Raw genomic sequence first — 20,523 nt, 5'->3', positions numbered from 1 at the left:
GATAGTTCACATTGAGCCTGCTATTGTGGCTTTTTGATATACTTTTTCATCTTGTAAGGATTCCTAGCCTTACATTTTCCTAGTATCATGACAACCTACCTTGGTTTGTTTTATTAGGTTCATGAAATGGCAATGCTGTCAGCAGTACAGGAAGCACAAAGGGATAATTTGCGTTCTTTTGATGACTATATGTTGCAAGTTCTAGAGGTTGGAATAAAATATTCCTTATTAATGTGGTTAGAATACAAAATTCTTTATGAATGTTTATTACAGTTTGTTAGATTTCTACGTTGAATCGATTAGTTTGTTTTAATTTTTTTTCCTTATTTGATATTGAACTTTATCTTTGATACTACTTTTGAAGTCAACCATTAGTTTTACTTTAAGATCAAGCATTGTGATGTATCATATTGTACTCGTAGTATACCATAAGCATATATACTCTATGGGCATACATGTAAAGAATAAAAGGAATAGTATGCCAACTAGTAGACTGTTTTATATACATTACCTAAGAGAGATGATTTAATAATATTTATTAATATAAATTATGGATATTAGGTTAGTATTGTTAGATTCTCTCTCGTCCATTAATGCTTAGCCCTTTAAGCACAAGAGAAACAAAACAAAAAATCATTGAAGTGTAGAGGAATACTTGTGCTGTAGAAGCATCTATCAATCCTCAGTTGACATTTATTGCAAATAAAATTTGGTAAGATGCTTGAGTAAGGCTTTTCTTATTATGTTTCCATGTACATCTTCGATAAGAGGTTGTATTAGAACTGTGATTCTTTGGAACATAAACAAAGTGTCTCTTTTGTACAAAGCAATGTGCGTTTTGGTAAGTTCATTGACCGAAGTACCAACTCTTGTGATTGGAATTGTAATAAGGTTTTATTATAATGTTCTCTTTCTTGAAGTTGATTTTAGGACATTTCACATTGCGCTTAAGTTGTATATTAATATCTCAATTAGATACTTTAGTTCGTTTGTTGATCAATAAATTTTCATTAGCAGCATCAAGTTTTCATCAGACGGGCTCTCGAAAAAGCTGGAGGTCAGCTGGACCAAGGAACCTGGATTATCCTTTTAAAGCCAGAATAGACATACTGTAGAATATAATCAAAATACTCTTAGAATTCATGCTTTGACTCTAAAAGATCTCGCTTCAATGCTCTCTTAATGAAATAAAAATGAAAAAAGAATGTGGTTTGTTTTTATTTGCTTCTATAAGTTGCAAATTGAATTTAGAGGGTAGACCAATTAATGTGTGCAGTTTATAATATTATTTTTTTTTGCATTTTTTAGATGTATGGTGAAGGCTTTTCAAGAGGAGTGCCTAGAAGTCCCTTTCTTTTGGGCAACATCCCCACCTGAGTTTCTTGGGATCTCTTTAAAAGGGGTACATAGGGAAATGTCCTCAATAAAGTTCTCTTGTGTGGTTATTGTGAGGAGTACACATCCCACCCTTGGGAATGTTTCCTCATGTAACACTGGATATATCTGATGGTATAAACTTTTGGTTCTCGTAGGTAGTTAGGTCAGCCAACCGTGCAATATCTAACATCACATTACATTGTTCACATGTATAAATATAATATTACATGAATATCATTGTTCACATGTATAAATATAATATTACACGAATATTATGACACTGATACTAGTGAAAGTTATTATTCTAAATACCCACCCCCCACAAACCTTTAATCAAACATTTAAAATATTATGAATCAAAATTTTACAATATTTGTTGATGTCAAAAAGTGCATATGGGTAAATGGGAGAATGATGATGTGGAGCAACAGGTTCCCAAGCAGGGGAGTTCACTGCAGGGTTAAGGATCTCCAGGAGGTGCAAAGTGATCAGAAGGATCACTGACTTCTGGGGTGACAGGATCATAGGGAGTGATAAGAAACACCTTCCTTGTTAAGAGGTAGTTTTGCGAAAAAGGGTACTAAGGAGGTGTTTCCTAGTGTTTTTTGCCTTTGGCCTAGGAAAACACATGAGGCACCTTTTTTTTTTAACCACATGGTGAATCGGTAACTGCCAGTCCTAATCTATGGGAGACCCAGGATCAATCCTCGTAGCTGCCTCTATAACACCAGGAGTACATCCAACTATCTGCAAGTCGATATACTAATATCCTATGATTTTTGTTAAGTTATGGTATGTTCTATGCTTATAGCGGTTTACTTATCTTTCTTATTATTATCCACAGATTAACAATCACATGTACATAAAGTAATTTCCAAATAGAACATTAAACAATCGACATAAAACAAGCCAAGACAAGAGACACAAGATGTGGTGGCTAGCCAGGGACAAACCCTAATATGGGGAAACCCTTTGATCAAATCTTCTTTTATTTTCAATAATTCAGCAGAGAGAAATAGTACAGAACTCTGATTTACATTAGCAGCGGCAAACCCTAGATCAGCCAAACTAGGGCAGACAATATCTTGCAAACCGACCGTCGGATCGACTTGATTCCACCACCAAAAAATGCGGCCTTCAGAGGAGAGTCAGATCCACCTACAACACAGTTCAGAGAGAGAGAAAGATGGTCAACGCTGGTCAAACTTCCGATCTGCAGTTGCAGCCCTAAATCTGCATCCTTCCTTCCACACATGTGAGAGAAGAGTCTCTTTCTGCGCAGTAGGAGAAGAGCCTCTTTTTTGCGCATGAGAGAGAGAGAGAGATGTGATGAGATGAGTGTGTCCAAATGAGGAAAAGACTCCTGTATTTATACACAACTGTTGATGATTGAATAGATGCAACTGTTGGGCTTTTGAGCCTACATGAGTTGTTGGTCGGCTTGATAATTATTCCATAATCATAATAAATTCATATCTCCATAAATACTTATCGGAATCGGATGATATTTAGATCAATCCTACACCTCTCGACGAGAGGAATCTAATAAAAATATTATCAGTCATGAATAAGATGACCCACATGGAGTTTGGCCCTGGTTGCCAATTTTAACACACCCTCTCAACTAGGGAGAACTCCATTTGCAATTCGTCTGTTAGTCGCTATTATTCATCCATCAAATGCACTGCCCTATACAGCTTGACCCCTGCTCTACTTTGCTCTATCCTGCCTGCCCTGCTCTGTTCTGTTCTGTCTTACTCTGCTCTGCTTTGTGTTGTTCTGCCCTGTTTTGATCTGCTCTGCTCTGCTCTGATCTGTTCTGCCCTGTTCTGATCTGCTTTGCTCTGCTCTGTTCTGCTCTGCTCTGCTTTGTCCGAATTATGAAGAAGAAGAAATGATCAAGGATGTATCATACTGACTCAAAGTCAGTCTCAGAGTGTGTACCACTAGTCCTAGACCAGTCTCAACCACGCTAAAGTCAATGTCATAGTGGGTACAACTCCTACTACTAGTCCCAGACTAGTATCATCCTCCACTGACTCAAAGTCAGTCTCAGATTGTGTACCACTGGTCCCAAACCAGTTTCAACCGACCCGAAGTCAGTGTCATAGTAGGTACCACTCCTACTATTGGTCCCAGACCAGTCCTCCACTGACCCGAAGTCAGTCTCAGAGTATGTACCACTGGTCCGAGATCAATGAAGGTCATTCTAACATAGGGAGTACGGTAGATACAACGATGCGTCCATCAGTACTACTATGGTCTCTATCGTCATTTCCTTGCTCATTGATCATATGAGAGGTACTTCCCATGAGTCCCAGACTGCATGGGTAGGATGCCTGAACATGAGAACTAATCAATCCTGTCCATAGGAGAGCGATTCATCCTGTCCCACAAGAGAGCGAATCATCTTGTCCACAGGAGAGTGAATCCTCCTTTCCCAGGAGAGCGAATCATCATGTCCACAATCGCCGTGGAGAACACATCATCCAGGCCTCATAGGAGAACTAATCATCCTGATACACAATCGTCATGGAGAGCACATCATCCAGACCTCACAGGAGAACTAATCATCCTGCTACATAATCGTCATGGAGAACACATCATCCAGACCTCACAGGAGAACTAATCATCCTGTTACATAGTCACCATCGGGTGTTACAGGGAAATTTTTGATTCTTTTACCCTGTGGTCATATGTCGCTCCAAGAAGTACCCCACACCCCCCCCTCGGAGCTACAAGAGCTCCATACATCATACAGGACCCTAATTAGAGGGTTTCTGAACGACACCAAGTCATTCTCGGAAAGTAAAAAATTTGACCTTTCTTAGGGGCTTTGTCAGATTGTTGGCGACCTGTTCATCTATATCGATATGTTGGAGCCTTATAGCTCCCTGCTGCACCATATCTTGAATATATTGGTACTTGATATCGATATGCTTGGAGCGATCATGAAATACGGGATTCTCTGACAAACGAATCCCACTCTCGTTGTCACATAGGATCACGGTGGTATCCAATGTAAATCCAAATAGCTCACTGAAGAGCTTTCACAACCAGATTGCCTCACAGGAGGCCATGCTAGTAGCAATATACTCTGCCTCGGTGGTGCTCAGAGCCATCGACTTCTGCTTCCTGCTTATCCAGGATATCGAAGCAGATCCCAAGGAGAAACAACACTTGAAAGTGCTCTTACGATCCACCACACTGCCTGCCCAATCAGCATCAGTGTATCCAAGTAGTCTCACATCTCCGGCAGTGTATCTCAGCCCATATGTAATTGTGCCATGAAGATATCTTAACAGATTCTTGGCACTGATCCAATGTATGTGGTGAGGTTCAACCATACGTTGAGTTAATGTGTCGACTGCAAAGCATATATCTGGGCGGGAGTTCACTAAGAACATTAATGCTACGACGAGTTGATGATTCACGGTGGCATTTCGTAAAATAAGTCCAGCAACACTACCACTTAACTTTTTAAAGTCAGGCTCCATCAGGGTAGTAACAGGCTTGCAGTCCACCATATTGAATCTTTCCAATATCTTCACCACATATTTTCCTTCAGATGTGAAAATTTCCCTTGGCTTTTGCCAGACTTCAAGTCCTATGAAATAGTGCGTCAGTCCTAGGTCCTTCATTTCAAATTCAAAAGCCAACTCCCTCTTACATCTGTGAATGAGAGGGTCTGCACCTGTTAGAAAGAGGTCATCCACATACAACACCAGTATGAGAGGTTTGTCATCTTCAACCTTAAAGTAAAGGTTAGGATTGGCTTCACTCCTAGTGAATCCCAGCTTCATCAAGTAGCTATCGATCCTCTCATACCATGCTTGGGGTGCTTGCTTCAACCCATAGAGAACCTTCTTCAACCTGCATACATGAGATTTTCGATCATAAATCTCAAATCCTTCGGGTTGCTCCACGTAGACCTCTTCTTTGATCGAACCATGCAAGAACGCGGTCTTAACATCCATCTGATGTAGTTTCCATCCTTGTGAAGCCGCAAGGGCTATGATCGAGCGGATGGTGGTATATCTGGCAACAGGTGCAAATATCTCGTCATACTCTTTTTCTTTCGGTTCCCTGGTGTTAGCTTCTTGAGAGCTCCTCACTGTAGGAAGATTGTTCACCTTGCTGAGAGCCATATCTTCGTCAAAGGTGACATCATGACTAATCACGACTTCCCTTTGATCGGTTACATGGATTCTATAGCCCTTAGTATTTTCACCATAGCCCATGAAGATTCCTTTCTTTCTAGATGCACCCAATTTATTCCTTTTCTCTTTCGGCAAATGAAAATATACAGGGCTTCCAAAAATTCTAAAATGAGATACGTCAGGTTTCTTACCGGTGAACATTTCTTCAGGAGCCTTGGAACCCAGTGCTTGATGAGGGCATCGGTTTTGTACATATACGGTGGTGTTTGCAGCGTTGGCCCGAAGAAAGTTCGGAAGTCTTTGATCATGGAGCTTGGCACGGACAACTTCCACAATTGTACGGTTCTTCCTTTCCGCCACACCATTCTGTTTAGGAGTATATGGTGTTGTAGTCTCCCTCTTAATGCCAGCCTCTTTGCAAAAGTCATGAAACTCATTAGATTCATATTCAGTTCCATTATCAGTGCTTTGATTCTTGATCAAGGCTTGAGATGTGTCACAAGACATGACACCTAGCGGACTTCCTCTGACTTGATATGATGAATCAACTCAAAACCCAAGAGTGAAGGCATCTTTAATATTGTTTTTCCATGCACGTACCTTGCCGTTGATGAAAGCCACCTTGTAGCCTTTGTCTTCCATTGCTGAGATGGACACCAGGTTCTTTTTGAGGTCAGGTACATATAATACATCCTGTAAGTGGATCGTATTTCCTTGATCCAATTTAAGAGAGACATTGCCTACACCTTTCACAGGATATTTCATATTATCGCCAAGGACAATTTCCAGGATAGTCTCTTTCTCTATCAGATTATGGAGAACTTCTTTGTATTCAGTGAAGTGCCTTGAGGCACCACTATTAATGAGCCAAATTCCCATAGAGTCTGAAGGAGCAGAGGTAGATAGAGCAGCTAGTAGATAATATTCATCCTGCTTATTGTCAACGGTGTTAGATTCATACCTGGAATTTCTAGCCTTCTTGAATGATTGTCCTCTTCCTTGATTTCCAACACTCCTTTTACCTCTGCTATTAGATTTGCCATTCCTTTGATTGCCATGAGAGGGGTTTTGATCATCGTCCCGATGTGAGTCCTTTCTATCGGGGCACTCCCTTGCATAGTGACCTGCTTTATCACAAATGTAACATCGTCCTTTTCTTCCACCCTTAGGTCCAGCCTTTCTTTTTGATTTAGTCCCAGAATTATTTCACTTTCTTAGCATGAGAAGAAAAAGCAGCAGGAGGACCTTTGGGCATGGGCATTTCTTGCTCTTCTACCCTTGTTTCTCTTTGAATGCATCTAGCCATTAATTCCTCGAAACCAGGAATTACATTATTGTTCGGAAGAGTAGTCCTAAACACGTACCATTCAGATGGTAATCCTCCAAGAGTTGTGAGTGCCATTTCCCTATCAGTAATAGTCTCCCCAGTAGATAGGAGATCGTTCCTGATCTCGGTGATTCTTAAGAAGTATGCTTGCATACTCTCATCTTTGCCCTTCTTAATTTCCTTCAGCTTATTTCTAAGAAACAAAACTTGATTTGCATCATTAACTTTAAATAAACTCACCAGTCTATCGTAGATTTCCTTGGAGGTGTTAAGGTCGGAGATGTAGGCCACCAAGTGCTTGTCGATAGAGTCCCGGATGATCTTCTTTGTTTTGACTTCGCCGGTTTTCCATTTGTTCCTGGCAGCAACGGGTGCATTTGATGGAGGCTCAACAATATTGCCTCTCACATGGTCCAACACTCCTTGATCTTCTAAGGTTAGATCGATAGACATCTTACATCCTTGATAGTCACCTTTCTCACCGAGCTTGTCTTCGGCATGTAAGAGTGTTGAGGACCCTATAGTTCTTTTAGGATAGCCTTGCCAATCTTCTCTTTGGTGATTGCTCTTGCTCTTGCTCGGGCTTTGTTTTCACCTCGGCTCTGATACCATGTTAAGTTATGGTATGTTCTATGCTTATAGCAGTTTACTTATCTTTCTTATTATTATCCACAGATTAACAATCACATGTACATAAAGTAAAGTGCAGATAGAACATTAAACGATCGACAGAAAACAAGCCAAGACAAGAGACACAAGATGTGGCGACTAGCCAGGGACAAACCCCAATATGGGGAAACCCTTTGATCAAATCTTCTTTTATCTTCAATAATTCAACAAAGAGAAATAGTACATAAATCTGATTTACATTAGCAGCAGCAAACCCTAGATCAGCGAAACTAGGGCAGACAATATCTTGCAAACCGACTGTCGGATCGGCTTGATTCCACCACCAAAAAATGCGGCCTTCAGAGGAGAGTTAGATCCACCTACAGTGCAGTTTAGAGAGAGAGAAAGATGGTCAACGCTGGTCAAGCTTCCGATCTACACTTGCAGCCCTAAATCTGCGTCCTTCCTTCCACACATGTGAGAGAAGAGTCTCTTTCTGCGCAGTAGGAGAAGAGCCTCTTTTCTGCGCAGGAGAGAGAGAGAGAGATGTGATGATATGAGTGTGTCCAAATGAGGAAAAGACCTCCTGTATTTATACACAACTGTTGATTATTGAATAGATGCGACTGTTGGGCTTCTGAGCCTAATCTCAACCCTTGATATTAGTGATAGGGTTTCCCATCATTAAGGAGATTGAAAAGGGAGAAAAGGCAAAGGAGGGTTCTCGTTCTTCAAGTGTAGAGTTGGAGAAAAGGGAAGGAGACAAGGTGGCTGAGATAACTTCTACTCAAGGAGGCTGAGAGAGCAAGGAGGCTGGGATAGCTTCTACAAGAGGAGGCTCTCGTTCCTCATCTACAAGAGTTGAGGAAGAGAAGAAGATTTGAGATCTAATCTCAGTGCTTGATCTTAGTGATAGGGTTTCCCATCATTAAGGAGACTGAAAAGGGAGAAAAGGCAAAGGACGGTTCTCATTCTTCATGTGTAGAGTTGGAGAAGTGGAGAGGAGACAAGGTGGCTGAGATAACTTCTACTCAAGGAGGCTGAGAGAGCAAGGAGGCTGGGATAGCTTCTACAAGAGGAGGCTCTCGTTCCTCATCTGCAAGAGTTGAGGAAGAGAAGAGCAAGTAGGAGAGAAGGAGAAGAGGATGTGATAACAGAGATTTGTTTGGTCAAAGAGAACCTACATCAGTTATGAAAGACCACCAATCAAGCCAAGTTCCCAGGCGGAGAGACTAGCATGCATACCCAAAAAAGTGCAGGAGTTTCCAACATGAAGCACAAAATGCGAGGTGTTTCAGCTCTGTTTCCAAGGAAGTGTCAGAGCAATTGTTGCAGAGAAATTTGATGTGAAATTTAAGGAAAAGCATTAGTATAACAAGTTCAAATTTTGTGGAGGAAATTCTTGGCAGAGGGCACGATTTCTTAGAAGAAAAACAGTTTGACTACGCTGAAACCAAGGTCAATGTTTGCAGAACAGTGGCTTGAAATTTGAAGAGGAATTTCAGGGCAGTGGTTCGAAATTTAAGGTGTTGAAAAAGTCTATATTCCTCATTCTCGATATGTTCTTCCTTTAGTTCTTCATCGAGATTTTCTGAAAAAGCAACCATGGGGGCAGAAAATTCATGGCTAGGAAAGGATGCATAAGAACTTTCGCTCATAGGGAGATATACACTATACTATCATCAATGGACATTTTGAGATCCTTGATCAGTTGCTTGGATATGATCATTCCCCACATTGGATTCATTTCTACTATGACTATGTTTATGGTGGATTCCCTTTCAGGATATGTATGGGAAAACACTCCTTCCTCTTACACTATCCCATGTACCTTAACTTCTTCAAAATTCAGGACTAGTTTATTGGTGCATTCTTTGGAAAATTTAAGTCCAGGCTTTCTCATTATACTTAAGGGCATGATGTGGATTGGGCGTCCAAAATTCAAAATACAATTCCTCAACATGTGACAATTAATACCTAGGGCTATGTAGAATGGGGCTATGTAGAATGGTTCATGCATATCTAAATCTAACCTGAGATGAAGGCTCAAGGTAGCTTGATTTGGAGGTTTTCCCTTGTACCCATTTCTTCTTCCCTTTTTAGTTTTGGGCAATGTTTTCTCTACACAAAGTGATGAATCTTCACATTCTGCAGGAATGTCAGGACCATTGATTTGTACTATATTGATGGAAGTTTCTTTCATGGCTTGATCAAGGTCAAAGGTAACGGTTTGATCTTGAAGAAGGTCGGTGGGCTCCTAATTTTTGACATCAAAAGCCAACTTTTCAGTAAGGGCATTGAAGTATGCAACTAGGCTCACTTCCTTTGGGGGCCTTAATTCTTGGGGGATCAAGTGGATCACCGTGTTAAATATTCGGTTAAATTCTCTAATGGATTCATTCTCATCCTGTTGGCATTATGACACAGGTTTGGCACTATGGCACAGGTGTTGTCCTTGATGGCAACTCACTCAAAGGGCAGATCACAGTTCAGGCTCTCAGAATGAAAGAAAATGAGGTATATGCAAGTTCCTCTTAACAAAATCGCGTATACACGCAGGTGTACCGATCAAAAGGCGCGTATACGTATGCACACACTTTCATGCAAAGAAAAGCGCGTACATGTGGGAAAACTTATGGTTGGTCCATGGTATTTAGTCCGACATATTTGAACCTATGGTTTTGGTCCTTGGTATTGCATCCAAAGTGTTGAACCCAGGTATTGAGTCCCTAGTATTGGATCTCTATGGTTTTGGACCATGGTTTGAGTAAGGCCTAAGTCTATAAAAGGGAAGGAGATCATTTGCCAAGGTATCAACAAATAGTATTGAATATCTTATGAAGAGCAAGATCTAGAATACTGTCATTGGGTTATGGTGCATAACTAGATCTGAATTAAGGAGGAACCTGAGCGCAAGGAGAAAGATAAGTTTTGTTGATGGGTCAAGATCTTAAGGCGGTTTGAAGAGAAGTATCTTTGTGTTCAACGCAGCAGAGGCGCGTATACACGCTAGTTCGCTAACTTAAAACAACGTATACGCAGGATGGACTTGATACAGATGCGTATGTACGCAGGCTCCACATATTGAAGTAGCGTATATCTCATGAAATATGCTTTAGCTGCTTCTGTTTATTGCTGCAGTGTTTTGGGTTCAGAATTGGTGTTTTGTTACTGGCACTGTTTTCTGGTTACAACATTCTGAGAAGTTATTGGTTGATTCAGTATTTGTTTGTACAAAGGAGTTTGGTTATGCAAATATACTTGATGTTTGATTGATATTCATGGATCCAGTCTGAAAATTTATGAAACGTGGTCCCTGGAAGAAAAGAGAAGGTTGTAGCCTTCTGTAGGTCAGCACCTACGTACTAGTACCTCGGCTAGTACAAGAGTTAAGGGGGTTGTAGCTCCCTTCCAGGAGAAGCTGGAGAATGAGAGCAGGTTGTAGCCTTCTGCAGGTAGCAGCCTGCGTACTGGTATAAGACTGCACCACTACTGAATCATTGTAAAAAGAAGTTTCTAATTGAAAGAAGATAGAGATGAATTGCAGCAGGTGGTTTTCACCCACATTGGGTTTCCACCTTATATCTTGTGTTCTTATGTGTGATTGCCTGTTCTGTTTTACTGTTCTTGGTTACTGTTTATATGGTTTGATGCACAGATTAATGATCAACATCTGAAGAATAATCTAAATTACAAGTCTGCTTATATACGCTTGTTTCCTTAACTGAAGTTGCGTACATACGCGGTATTTATTAACTGAAGTAGCGTATACAAATCTGATTGTGAAATGAAAAATAATTGACCTGATAATACTGATTCATCCCCCCCCTCAGTATTATTTCCAACACATCCCTTTTACTAGAAAGGAAACCCTTGTATAATTCAACCACATCCCTTTCATGAAACCATTTCCTTTTGAATGCATTAGAAAAATCATCCCAAGAGGAGATAGAGGATGGGGGTAAGGATTGATACCATATGTGGGCATTGCCTTGAAGAGTCATGGAAAATGAAATCATGCGGATGTCTTCACTATAGGATGGATCACATACTTGATACTCAAAATTTGTGAGGTTCTCATGGGGATCTTCTTTCCCAATAAATATTGGTTTAGCAGGGTCTTCTTTGGGAGGATGAAGAAGGGACCCAAGAATATTGGAAAAATTAAAAGGAGTGAAAAATCCATGCTTAAGTGATCTGAAGATGGGCACTAAAAGCTTCTGTCAGCAGCTTACAAGAACCTCTCCCACTTCCAAAGCTTAAATATTTCCAAGACCTTATGATTAACCAATTGCAGAATTAAAAAGTGCTTGAAAATAGGTGTATGCTTGTGTTTGTTTTTGGACTGTTCAAGTGCTTATGTTCATTTGCTTAAACTGATATGAAAAACATATAACAGTAAATAAAGCAGCAAATACAATGCAACAATAAGCAATCACACATGACAACAATATAATATGGAGTTCACCCTCATATCTTGGGCTACATCTCCTTGAGCACTAATCAACTCGACTAGGCTCTTTGGGATTATGGCATAAATTCTATTACAAGCTCCACGCTCAAATCCATTGGATTACACAGAAACAATGGGTTTAGAAAACCATCTTATCCCGCTGGTTGTCCTCACTCTGCAGACAGATTTGGGCTTCTCTGGACATGACTCCTTCAGTTAGCGCTCTGAGCGATCTTGCTCTAGCTTGCACCAACTCCCTCAGAATTCTTTTAGTTGTCTCTGGAATGTCTTCTTCTATCTTCAACACATTCTGGACACCAACAACAGATGGATCATTTGATCTCTTTGTTGTTCTGCAGCTTCACTATGGCATCATGGCTCTTAGAAGTCTGCTTTGAGCTCTCTGGCTTTGCGGCTCTGCCTCCAACCTTTGGTGGCTTTGCCTCTGTCAAGCACTCTGGCTCTGCGGCTCTGGTCCTATCGCTCTCGGCTCTGGCTCTGGCTCTTGGCTCTGGCTCTCACGAGCTTCTCTCGGCCTCTGTGTGCATCAATGGTTCACTTGACCTCCAAGCGCCCCTTAGCAACCTTCTAGCGACCTTGGCAACTTTTCACTGCTGTCAATTGGGCTCTCTGGTTCACTTGACCTCCAAGTGACTCCAAAACTCTCTGCTTGCCTCTCAATCGTGCTCTTTGGCTTTTGTGAGGCATTCTTCTACTCTGCGGCTTCCACAACCATTCCTTTGTCAATTGTGATCATGAGGAATCATCCTTTTTTCGGCTCTGCCTCTTCGCGCTTCAAAACACATCCCTGTTACAGAAACGCCCACCTGCAGCGTGGAACAAAGAATGATGGTTGTTTCCAATGGAAAATGAACCAGCGGCTTCTTTCCGAATGAAATCCACGAGATCACACTTTTTTGGCTCGTAACAGAATTACACAGGAAAATACTATCGGGCGCAAAATCTCGGACTTCAAAATCTATGAAATCGCCCCTATAAACCCTATCGGGTTTGCCTTCCATCAGCATATCTCAATCGCATCATCGCATGGCCAAAACCCAACTACACGGGAATACACAGAAATCCCGAATTCCCAGATTTCAAAACTTATGAAATCAGGTCTATAAACCCATCGGGTCTGGCCCTTATCGGCATATCGCTATCGAATTGCATTGGCCCTGGCATCGGGGATCGCCGATCTCCGATTGCTGATTAAATCTGGACTGTTGATCTGCTCTTTGATCAGATGGTTGATATCACATATTGCTACCGCATATCGCTGTCGCAACGACCCTTTGTATCGGCGATCACCGATCTCCCGACCGTCGATTAAATCTGGACTGTTGATCTCTTTACCCGATCCGACGGCTGTCGTGCGATCGCACATTGGCCCATTCCTTTATCGTATATCACATTTGAAATGACCCGGGGGTTCTTCCTTTGGCTATGGACTACGCCGACGCCGATCCGCCGATCTGATAATCGACAATCGTAATGTCGCATAGTCTGGGGTCTCGATATCGCATATAGCCTGCCTCCGATTGCGATATGTCGGGGATTGCCGTTCATGGGTCCCTTCCGCCCTTTGAACCTTTTGCGATGCGATTTCCCATATAAAGCTTTTTGTGCCATTTTTAGAAGAAATGCCTCATTTTTCAAAGGACAAAGGCGATCTTCCTTTTGCGATAACGTCATCATCCAAAGTCCGTTTTGGTCCATTCAAATTGCAGTAGATTCAAAGTGAAAAGATCTACGCAATGGGACTATTTCCAAGAGCAGCCCTTGACTTTCATTTTCCTCTGATTTACAAGGGATTTGTGCCATTTAGCACCTTTTACCTCTTATATGAAGTCTTTTAGACTGAGAGGTTTATCCAAGATCCATTTTGGATCATTAAGCGTATTTTTATTGAGCGCCCTGTCAAAGAAAGGAATGTGAGATGACTCATCACCTCTTAGATGATAGGTCAAAATTTTGGTGTCTCCATTCTAAGAAGGGTGTTATGGAGTCGCCAGAGGAATACTTGTATTGTCGTAAATGAATCAATTCGTTAATGATTCACTAGGGAGCATAGATTTAAAAACAGGTTGGCTTGAACCAGAAATCAATCAAACCAGCCGGTTCATTGGGTGACCGGGTCAAACTCGACAAAAAACCAGGTTTATGGGCCTATTTCTCCAAAAAACCACAAAAACTGACCCTTTATCCAACCGGCTTATTGCTAGGCCAACTATAGAGCCCACAAAATGCAATTTTTTGAGTTTTGATGTTGTTTTGAGGGAAATTTGGAGTTGTTTCCCTCCAAAAACAACCTGTCTAAGAAAAGCATGCCTCCCCTCTCATTTGCCTCACACATATCAACCCTAGCAACACTAGCAATCAATGCCAAATGGTAATGTTAAATTCTTAAAGTAAAAGTGACATTTCCTTTATTTTTCATTTTCATCCTTTTACTTAAATTTTTAACATTACCATGAAATGACTCAGGATGTTTGAGAGTGGTTTCGACCTCATTGGATTTCATATGGAGAAACCATAATTTTATAGTTTGCTCAAAATTCAACAGACTTAATGGTTTTCAGGATTTCATGGTTTGGGGGTTTGCAATGTTTCCATTTGATTCTATCATGCATGAGGGTATGAGATTGGCATTTGATCAAGAGCATGAAGCCCTTTAAGGACCTTGATGTTGGTGGCATTGATTTTTGAACTTTGTTGATGTTGGTGGTATTGATTGTTGAACTCCTCTACCATGGCCTTAACAATAATGTACCCTTCACTCAAAGGAAAATAATTGGTTAGGGATGCTAAGCTTTTCTACCACATTATAAGGCTGAGGAGATGAACCCTTCACTCAAACCAAAATCACTAGTTAGGCATGTTAAACTTCAATTTCTATCATATTATAAGGTTGAGCAATCCAAGTTTGAAGACTTTGAGTGAGATGATGTTTATGTATCTCTTGCTGATGATCCCATTTTTAGTAGCGCTGAATCAATGATGAGTTTCATGAGTGATCATGTTGATCAATGATTTGTAGTTTTGATGTCTATTTTTGTTGCTACTACTACCACTACTGCTAAGGTTGCAGAGGAGTTTTAGGAGTCTTCAAACACTCGGCCATATTATTTATGTAGCTCATGTTGATGATCGCTTGTCTAGTAGTGGTGATGAGTTTCATCATGATGAGGAGTGATCATGCTGATCACTAATATGTAGGCTTGTCGTAGGCTAGTGACCCCATAGCTTATAAGATTGTTTTTGGACTTTAGAGGCCATTTAAATTTTAGAGCCTCATTGATTATGTATTATGTTGCTGATATGTATTGCACTCGGTGCCAATTTGATATATTCACCTTTACCTGGTATATAGATGAGCAAACTTTGCATATTTTGTCTCTATTGATTTGAAATCATGGTTTGAATCTTAAAAATAGTTTTTTCATTAAAAACTAAGTATTTCATGTATTTTTTTAAAGATTGGTTCATTGAGATCTGACCAGTCCCGGTTTGACTGGTTCTAGTTTGAAACCCGCTTTGATAGGTGGATCGGTCTGGTCACCGGTTCCGGTTTTTAAAATTATGCTAGGTAGATAGACCTCCTTCATCCCTGACGACGGTTCCAGAAATGTTTTTTTTTTTTTTGAATCTAGGATAATTGGTAACTGGTGAGAGTTATCCTGAACAGACCCAGGATCAAATCTAACTGGCTGCCACTATAAACCTAGGCTACGTGCAACAACCTGCAAGCCGCATAATAGCAGGAAACTTATGCCACAACAAGAGCCGAGACGTCCTCTATGGGGTTGCCTACTCTTCTAGCCGAGACACAACAGGTCAAATATATACTCAATGAGATTTGAACCCTCATCTCGTGGGTTTCACCCAACGAAACTCACCGTTAAACCCCATATCACTGTATTACGGTTCCAGAAATGTTACCGCTCAAATTAGTAGGGGTCTTAGGGGCGGATCATATAAAGCAACTACTAGGTCAAGTGGCAAAAATAGAGCGATAGCCCACTGTCACCTCAACTAAAGCTCCTTGCTCTTTACAAACTTGCACCGATGGGAGGAGTCCTGGTATGAGAGGAATCATTAGAGTAGATGAATCAATGATAGGATGTTGGATTATTCCTAAACAAAGCCTATTCACAAGAGAGGCTCAGATAATGGGCTTACTTGCTATAGAAGCAGGATGGATGGCCCTCTTAAAAAGGCTAAGAGGATGCCTAGACCTAGGGTTTGAGGAGTGTTACTTGAAAAGAAGTGCCCAAGATCAAGGAATCCTAGAAGACTAGGGTTTTTAAGTGATCTTTGTGAAATTGAAGTTGTAATGTTGTGGGACCATAATGAAGCTGAAGTGGGCCCAAATGAGGTCAGGGGTTTGGATTGTAGCAACAAATGGATGGTCTCGACCAAGTTAAGAGGAGAATAGTATCAAAGGAATTGAATTTGTCTTGGTATTTGAGTATAATTATACTAATGAAACCACCAACGAAAGGGGACCTAGGGATGAGAATGGTCTTCAAGCTAGGGCTTGAAAAATCTTGAGATTCCTCCGTGGGATCGACCTTAAATTGTTGAGAAATTTAGGGTATCAAGATTAGGTGATTTCTCTATTAATGATAACTGCTTGTGAATGCTTTTTACTTGTTTAGATTAGGATCTTCTCTTTCTTAAATTATCATAGTGTTCTTCTTCATCAAACAACGTGAAGGAATTTAATCAACTAATAAAACATTAATAAAATAAACAACAGACATGTACACAAATCAGACATGCGGAAAAGGCCTCACCCTTACTGTATTCCTCACACTCTCAGTATATTGTACAAAGAATGATAATAGTACAAATAAATACATGAGTAAGTTTGTCTCAAGATAGTATGTCTATCATGGACACTATGGTTGAGCAAATCTCTCAACCAAACACTAATCTAGGAGCCTAACTAGTTGGAGAGAATCTCTCAACCAACTAAGCCTAAACTGAATCCTAACCATGAGGAACAAATTCAATCTAGAAAGGTAGGATTAAATCCAACTTTCTTGATTTTAATTAATTTAATTGTTTTGGATTTATATTTGTTTTTATCACATGAGAGTTGGGCTAACATTCCCCCCCTCAATGATAAGTCCAAAATAAGAACGAGGAACCATCTTCCAAGTTCTCATGCTGAAACTGTTGATCCCCAAAAACGCTGCCTGAAAACCACCAAAGCTGGATGCTGAAAAAACTCCAATCAGAAGAGAACATGAGTCAGTTGCAAGTTTGAGTCATCTTTGAAATTTTGCTTGACAACTCCATCACGTGCCAAGCTGCAAAAGGATCCATCTGTCCTTTGCTTGCAATCAACATCCTTTGTCCACTGACAAAATATTGAGAACGCCCACTGGCTACTTTGATGTTGATGAATGCCCACTGGCTAATTTGATGATGCCCACTGGCTGATTTGTTGATGATGCCCACTGGCTGATTTGAAGATGCCCACTGGCTGCTTTTGATGATGTTGTCGAGACTTTCAGTCTGACAACCACCCTTAATTCCCCCCTTTGTCAGTTGAAAGGAGAGACAATCATCTGCATTTGATTTTTGAATTCTGAACTCCCCCCTTTAGGTGTAGGAGAGTTTCACTGTTGTACTCCCTCTTTCAGGTGCATGAGAGTACCATCTTCATTTGACTGTTGGCTGCAATAGTTGAGATTGAATTCTGTTGTAAAACTTATACAATTGTTTTACTGTTGATGACCATTCCCAAGGATCAATCCATGCATAATTGATCTTTAATCTGGCAGGTTGGTCTTGTTTGCAACATTTCTCTGATGAATGATTCTGCTTGCCACAATGGTGACAAGGATGGAGATCAAAACAGTGAACTTCCATGTGACCTTTTCTTTAACAATGTTTGCATGTGGGTTTGCCTTCAACTTTCTCATGGCTTGTTGCTGTTATTTGATCAAGAAATCTTGCACTGATGAACCTGATCGGCTTAGAATAATCGGGGATATGCAAGTTGTTCTCATCTTTGTCATATCCTAATCCTCGTCGATTGTTGTTACTTTGGAGTTCTTCCCACAGCTTGATGATTGGTTTGGAAGAAGCAAGTTCAATTTGAGCATGAACAACTTCTACACTTGAAGTTGTTTGGATGAGTGATTTGGAAGCAACATCTTTATCTTCGTTTATATGGTTGAAAGTCTTGGAAGCATTTCTCTTTTGTTGCAACTCATCTCTTTGTAGTTGCGACTGTAGTTGAAGGAACTCAATTGTTTCATGTGCCTGTTGTAGATTCATGGAAATATCAGCAAGAGTTGCTTTGCTGATTTGTACCATGTCTTCAGCAGTTGAGAGGATCAAATTGTTAAGAATCTTTAACAACTGAATGCTTTTCGCCATGTGAACTTGTGGGAACTCATGCTCGCTTGCTTTTAATATTCGCTGGATTTGTAGAACTGACTTGCTTGAATGCTTGATCTTGCTTGCATGAACTCGCGCTTGCTTGTTGTAGATATGAACATGCTTGATGGTTGTTTGAATATCACATTTGCTTTCTTTAGAGCTGAACTCGCTCACTTGATGCTTGCTTCAACCAGTTTCACGCTCACTTGATGTTGTGAACTTTGCACTTTCTTGAACTCACTCTCTTGATTGATCAAAAGAAGGGTGTCGAATACTATTGAAAATGCACCCAAGAGAAACGCTTACAATGATCTGAATGACTCGGTTAAAAAAACAATGGATTCACTTGGTTTAATTGATTCCCTATCAATTCAAAGCTTGGGTGTCGGTTTCAACCGAGAATGCACCCTTACAATTCAACTTAATTTGACTTTGATTACAAGCCAACTTACAAAAAAATTATTTGCAAGTTACACAATGACTAATTGTGGTTGAATGTTGATGTAGAATTTGCCTTGGAATGCTTGAGTTTGTTCTTAACTGGATTGTCTTGAGTGAATGATGTTGAATTTCTTGTAGAATTGTTGTTGATGTTGAATTGCTTGTAGAATTGTTGCTGATGTTGACAATTTGATATCTTTGATTATGTGTTGCAGCTTCTTGATTGCTTGTAGTTTGCTTATGTATGCTTGATTACATGAAGATAATTTATTATGTGTATGCAACTTGTTGTGTACTCCATGTGTATCTTTTCACAAAATATAGTGTCAAAACTAGACACAAAACATGCACAATCAATCACTACACAAGGTGTACCTAAGATCCCCTTATTCAATTTCAGGCAATTTCGAGCGGATCTAGGACACTTCAACACCACAAAAAAATGTCTTTATTAAATAGTGAATTACATCAACCTTCAACTTCCCAAGCAATGATAATGCCAAGCTCGCAACCCTTTGAAGCAACTTGTCTTCAAAATATGGATGTTCATGGACTCAATCTCTCTCAAAGTAAAACATTACTTTGGGTTACAACAATAAGTTTTAAAAAATATTCCCTTATCTCTCCAAAATACAAACAATAGTAAATTCCTTATCTCTCCAAAAATTACAAAAATCACATTTTACTTCTCACTCCAAAAGAAACTTATCACTCCAAAATATTACAAAATATACTCTTTATTTCTCCATTACAAATATATATATATATATATATATATATAAAACTTATAATCCACCTTATCCCTCCATTAACTTAATCTCTTCGAGACTCTCAACATTCAACTTATCACTCCAACAAAAACAAATTATTTCAAAAAAAATATACTACCTCTCCACTAAAAAAAAAATCACCTTCACACCTTTACGGTTCACACTGCCAGCCTTTCGCTGCGGGGCTGCCACCTCACTGCAAATTGAAGATTTCCAGCGGAGTTAACACTGCGAAAAACAACCGATATCTAAGATGATGTATTTGACAGGCTGAGCTGCCAGAACCGAAACCCTAGGCTCGCACAAAAACATATCGTCAAGGGTGACAAGCTCTGAGATCAGTGCCGAAAATTCCATTATTTGTGAAGCTCAAGAGTTCCATTCTCGTGGCTTCCGGTCTATTCCAAGCTCTAGGAGGTCACAACTATTAATGAGGAGCTTGTGCATATTAATGCCAACAATGTTGGGCAGACCATAGAAATTCCAGCTTTGAAAACAGCAAATACAATTCTTATGGGGATGGGCAATTGTAAATCTTCAAAACAAAACACGGAACCAGAAACCGTGAACATGAACACCCTATGACCACGAATTTGCCTTTGAATCAGTGGGAGTTGGAACCACTCGCAGATTGAATTGAATTTGTCATTGGAAATCAGATTCGATATCATTGAGATTTGGTATCACCATGCGAGATCAAATCCAACATATGACACAATCCAACAATCCAATGCAGTAAATAGGAAAATCTGACATTCACTAAGCAGATCCCTCAGCATTGACAATAGTATTTAGTAGCAGGAGAGAGGAGTACATGTATACAACAGTCAAAATGGGATTAAAGAGTTTAGACATCGATCCAGCCTTCATCGTCTCACTAGAGAACCGCCCAAAAACCAAATACTGCGACTTCACTGATGATCAAATCCATGGAAAGGGTCCTTACCTTCCGCCAGCCTTCCATATAAACTTCAGTTTGCAATAGGT

The 20,523-nt window shown here is 40.2% G+C and overlaps 1 protein-coding gene across 1 annotated transcript in view; it reads left to right on the top strand.

Moving 5' to 3' along the window:
* The window catches only part of LOC149209230 (nuclear pore complex protein NUP93A-like), a 313,625-nt gene that overhangs the window by 81,892 nt on the left and 211,210 nt on the right, over nt 1-20,523 (top strand). Inside the window, exon 5 of the mRNA XM_089396318.1 lies at nt 118-207. Coding sequence (XP_089252444.1) covers nt 118-207 — 90 coding nt within the window. The remainder of the gene's footprint in view (nt 1-117; nt 208-20,523) is intronic.

Source organism: Pinus tabuliformis, chromosome 1_2, assembly GCF_031772625.1.
Source record: "Pinus tabuliformis cultivar Carrire ecotype Pingquan chromosome 1_2, CPIR1, whole genome shotgun sequence".
Lineage (NCBI taxonomy): Eukaryota > Viridiplantae > Streptophyta > Pinopsida > Pinales > Pinaceae > Pinus > Pinus tabuliformis.
This window is presented reverse-complemented; position numbering and strand designations above follow the sequence as displayed.